Source organism: Centropristis striata, chromosome 17 (assembly GCF_030273125.1).
Source record: "Centropristis striata isolate RG_2023a ecotype Rhode Island chromosome 17, C.striata_1.0, whole genome shotgun sequence".
Taxonomy (NCBI): Eukaryota; Metazoa; Chordata; class Actinopteri; order Perciformes; family Serranidae; genus Centropristis; species Centropristis striata.
Genome location: NC_081533.1, coordinates 32,499,886 through 32,505,453, shown reverse-complemented (window position 1 = coordinate 32,505,453; position 5,568 = coordinate 32,499,886). Strand labels below are relative to the sequence as shown.

At 37.4% G+C, this 5,568-nt stretch overlaps 1 protein-coding gene across 1 annotated transcript; it reads left to right on the top strand.

Moving 5' to 3' along the window:
* Positions 1–933: 933 nt before the first annotated feature.
* LOC131989103 (lectin-like) lies at positions 934–4,335 on the top strand. Its single transcript, XM_059354284.1, has 4 exons — positions 934–992; positions 1,075–1,209; positions 2,317–2,416; positions 3,942–4,335. Exons 1-4 carry the CDS (start codon positions 960–962, stop codon positions 4,031–4,033), a joined length of 360 nt encoding a protein of 119 aa, XP_059210267.1. The 5' UTR covers positions 934–959; the 3' UTR covers positions 4,034–4,335.
* Positions 4,336–5,568: the final 1,233 nt, after the last annotated feature.

Sequence of the window (5,568 nt, the reverse complement as noted above, 5' to 3'; positions counted from 1 at the left end):
TGTCCAAAAAACAAAATATTCGCATGTAATTTCAATGAAACGCTGCTAAATCAAACCATTAAAATGCTGTTAATGTGTTTTTATTAGGGCCGGGACTCGATTAAAAAAATTAATCTAATTAACTAGAGGCTTTGTAATTAATTAATCGAAATTAATCGCATTTTAATCGCATATAAATATTTGACCTGAGAACAGTGAGAAGTAATTTTTTTCACATGGATTTTTAGTATACCACTGAATAATGACTGAATACATAAGCGTAAGCAACAAAAATATTGTTTATTTTGGTTCAAGTCCAACAGACCAGTGCAATTTTTGCCATTAAGTGTAGCAATAGCATATTTAGAAATATAGTACATTTCATAAATCCAGGTAGCCTATAGGTAGGTAGACCTTCTGTAAACTAGAATACTTTGGTTTTTTAAGTAAAACACAATCCACGCTAGCTAGCACACTAGCCACTAGCTGCTATATTTTTAGCATTGAGGTGATACTTGAGGCTGGATGTGCTGCTATGGTGATATGTGAATTCCTTGTTGCATAGCAACACAACCATGCTCTTATGGACGCTTCCATCCGTTGGTTTTTAGTAACTAAATGTCCCATCATCCACGGGGCCAACCAAAAGTCTCATCAGCTTCTTCCTTCATGTTCACTGTGGTTTGTTGTTGTCTCAACTCATCAACGCTAGTTGGTGCTCCAGTATAATCGGTCCGCCTGAAACTCATCCAGTGAGAAACGTTCCGCGGTGCAAAAATAAGTGCGATTTAAAATGCGTAAATCTTTTTAACGCATTAATTAAGATTAATTAATTACACAAAAATTAACCCGCTGAAAAAATTGACGTTTACTTTGACGTGTTAAAGTCCCGGCCCTAGTTTTTCTACATATGTTTTGCAGAATTGTCGTACTACTGTCCGATTGGCTGGTCCCGCTTGGGAAAAAGATGTTACAAGTTCATGAGCGAGCCGAAGAGTTGGCTCGGAGCCGAGGTGAGGACCGACGGAGCCGCTAATGTCATAACGAATCAGATATGAGGATAACTTTGTGTCTCTCCTCTCCCATCATCTACAGTCTTACTGTCTGTTTGAATCGGCCAACCTGGCGTCAGTCCACAGTCCAGATGAGAATTACTTCATCCAGTCTCTGACCAGAGAACACACCGCCAACTTCCCCCATACCTGGATTGGCGGCCACGACTCCATATATGTACAGTTAATACCTTAAACACTTTTAGAGCGACGTGAGTTCTAGAGTTACTGTAGTTTTTAATAAACCTCAAAACCACAATCAGAAATAATACAGTTATCGTGCAGTACATAATAGGTAAGGTACTTGCACTTGAGTATTTCCATTTTATGTAACCCTATACATCAACATTTTGAGACAGATGTTGTACTTTTTACTCTACTACATTAAGTCGACAGCTTTAGTTACTTTTTCATGACGAGATTCCACCTTAAAAAAAAAAACAATTTAAAGTGACTAGACTTTTTCTTTTTAATAATACAACTTTTACTTTTTTTACTTATACTTTAGTACGTTTTTAATGCAGGACTTTTACCCATGGAGGAGTAATTTCACTGGGTGGTTTTAGAACTTTTATTATTAACAGACAAGAAAAGTGAAGCTGAGCAACGACTTTTTATATTTTAAGTGCACTGAACAAAAATACAAACGCAACAGTTTTGTTTCTGCTTCCCTTTTTCATGAGCTGAACTCAATGATCTAAACTTTTTCTATATACTCAACATAACCATTTCTCCAAATATTGTTATATGGTTATGGTTATAAAATGCATTACTAATGCAATGATAAAATTATATTATTTAGTTTATTATATCATCAGAAATTTTATTGAGTAGGATAAACCCCTTGAGAGGAATCCTCTGGTTTTCGAGGGGGTCCTAAAGTACATTACAAAACAAAACACTCAACAATTTACAGACATACAACAACAAAGACAACAGGCATCAACACAAACACAACAAACAAAAAATGAACACAAGAATAATCACAACCTCTCAATGGCCACAAGTTGGCCATAACATTAGCCTAGTAAAACTGAAAGAAGTAACATAATATTATTGTAAATTGAAATTGCATTTTTAAAAATAAAAAAAAATAAAATAAATATGACATAATATTATCTGAAACATGTGCAGTTTAACTCAAAATAAGAAGACAGGGCATATTTAAAACTATGAAAAGACGTCAATGATCGTATGTTTAAAGGAAGATTATTCCAGTCCAATGGCGCTTTGAACTTAAATGCTTTTTGTGTCTGTATTAATGTTTGTGTCTGTTTATCCATAGCCTGGACATTGGCTATGGAGTGACGGCTCCATGTTTGACTACACTGACTGGACCATGGATAAGAACATCAGGGGAAACTGCCTGATGATGAATTATGGATGTAATAAGCTACACAAACACACATACAAACATTTCATATTAACCCTGAAGAATATGATCCAAACCAAGCAGCAACCTCCAGGTCTGAAAAGTGCCTTAAACCTGCATTATTTCTAACGTCCAGCAGGGGGAGACTCCACTGGCTGCTAAAAGAAATCTGATTGTATAGATTGTTTGCACTAATAGTCTAGACGGAATTGTCCAAAAAATGAAAGTGAGGAGCATTTATGGGTACAAGTCAGCCTACTTTACTTATTTCAAGGCTGCTGAATCCAAAAAAAATGGTTCCCAAGCAAAATTTTGAGTTTTTGACTCTCATTTGCATATCAAAATGGCGGCCAAATTGCCCATCTCATCATTGGACCATTTCCCCCAAGTTTTTTTGTAAGTAGGAAATCAAAGATGAGGAAATTAAGTTTCTAGATCTATAGTCTAGGGTCAGAGCAAGGATATAGTGGAGGCTCAGTGTCTTTTATATATATATATATATATATATATATATATATATATGCAAAATACCAACTTTTAAGGTGAAATTAAGCATTATTTGTGTCATTTTTTAAGGCCTACATAAATATTCAATCAATATTACTTTTAAATGTTCCAGTTGGTATTTTGCATATATAAATATACATAAAAAAGACACTGAGCCTCCACTATATCCTTGCTCTGACTCTAGACTATAGATCCAGAAACTTAATTTCCTCATCTTTGATTGCCTACTTACAAAAAACTAAGGGGGAAATGGTCCAATGACTGAGCAAGATGGGCAATTTGGTGGCCATTTGATATACAAATGAGAAGCTCATAAACTCAAAATTTCGCTTGGGAACCATTTTTTTGGACTCAGCACCCTTGAAATATGTAAGGTAGGCCGGTTCCTGACTTGTACCCATAAATGCTCCTCACTTCTTATAGAAGGCCTTTTTTCCTGAAATCCGTCTAGACTATAACCAGATCCTGTTAAAAACATTAAATTCTGCTCCTCATAGACACTGTGAAGACATGATTGATTCTGCTGAGACCAACGGTCAGAGAGTTAACAGGATTGGCTGTTTACACAGAGCAGAGAGGAGAGGACAAGACAGGCTGGAAATATGACAATACTTCATTATGTACAATATGTGGAGAAAAACATTTTTGATCATTTTACATAGTTTTTGTTGTCATTTTGTGTCTTTCTTGGCCTTTTTTGTTATTTTTGTGTCTTTTTTGGCGATTTTGCGTCTTTTTTTGGTAATTTTGCAACATCCATGATACTTGTAGGCACTTGTAAAAGCGTTTATGTATAAATTTCATTTTATTCAATTTTTATAAAATAATTCATCATATATATCATCAAAAACTGTGTTATTCTGCAAAAAGACATGATTGTGCTGATACATTTTTAGGAGATTTTATATATTGCAGTGAAATACAAGACTATACATTTCTGGTAAAAAAAAACAAATAGATAGCATCTTCTTTCTACGTTCAGCTTGAAACCCTTGAAGTGACGTGTTTCTTTCATTTTTTCAACATTGCAGACAAGAGGCAGTGGAACTGCTACTCCTGCGACGAGGAGCTGCCTTTCGTTTGTGCCAAGATGATGGATTTGAAGTGGGGGAGCGGACACTGAAGAGGTCTGAGGCTTTGTGCGCCACATCTAACCAGTTTCTCTCCTATCTGCATTAATTCATTGTGAAATCATAGTAAAGGTTTGTGTCAACGGATCAGAGGATTCTGAATCCGTACGGAGACTGTAGTGCATGAAAAGGAAAATATGAACGTGATGTCCAAATGAAGCTTCATAAACCATTGGCTGTACTTGTTGGTCCCAATAGATGGTGCTCTCAGTTGAAAGAAAAAGGTTCAACGAATGGCAATAGAATAGAGAGTAGGGATGGGTACCTTTCACATTTGAACCGATACGGTACCAATACCCGGTGCCTGGGAATCGGTACCGGTACTCAACGGTACCAATTTTCGGTACTTTTGCGTTTGTATCAAATATATCAAAACAATATAAAATCCAGGATGAGCAGTGCTTTATTGTTGAGTGAACGTGCATTTTGTAACATGAAGGTTGCAGTGTTATCAAAGAATGCAGAGGAGCGCTCTCAGGTGGCAAGTGCACGGAGGAGAAAAAAAAAAAAAAAGGTTGCAAGTGCACGTGTGATTTGTTGTGATGACGTCGTAGCTGTGCGGCGCAGCACCGGCCAGACAGTATTGTGGCCATAGCATGGTTGGAATAAACAAAGTTGAGTCGGGCTGCTCTGTGCACATATCGAGGATGACGCAGGAGTCTGAGGGATTTAATTTCAGCGAGGCAGTTTGGAGTAAAGTGGCAGGTAATATTCCTGAGTTGAAGAGCGGAGTATTAGCGGAGGACCAGAGATGCAGCAGCTAGCTGCTAGCTGCTAATGACTGATGTACAGAAGAATGGAGAGAGCAAACGGAGTAAGGAAGGTCCAATCTGGAGGCAGACGAAGGCCAAGCCCGGGTAGAGATATTGGAGAGATAGCAGCTGACGGCTAGCAGGCCTAGAGGCGGGCTGTTCGTCTCTGCGCCGGGGTGGAAGAGGGCAGCAGCTAGTGGCTAGTGGCCGCGGTGAGCAGACTGGACCAGACCAGGAGGTAAATAAAAAAAAAAAAATAGTGCGATCGTCAGCACGCTTGTTAGTCAAAGACGTTAAATGAAAACAGGTTGAAATCAATGATCAGTTTAAAGTTAATGCCGTTTAGGTACCGAAACATGGTACCGTTTGATTTTACATGAATCGGTACTCGGTAGTACCGAATTCGGTACCCATCCCTAATAGAGAGTGCCCTCTAGTGGGCAGAAAATGGTAAATGAAGCTTCATTTAGCATTCACTGGGAAGTGTCTCGTAAATTCCTCCTTAAAATTTGTAACTTCTGCCTTCAAATAAACATCTTTGCATTTATGTTTCGTATACTTATTTCTGTTTTGACGCAATAAAGTCTTATTAGTCTCTCTCCACATTTTACTTTTTTTTTAAAAAATGACGAAAAGACAGGAAGAGTTAAGCTGTGCAACAATTTTATATATTTTAAGTTGCTGTTAACAGGAAAACTTTGGGTTTTAGTCTGTAAAATGAAGTGAACACAATTAGAGTTGGGCAACTTTTTTTGCTAGATCTTTAATGTTTCTTT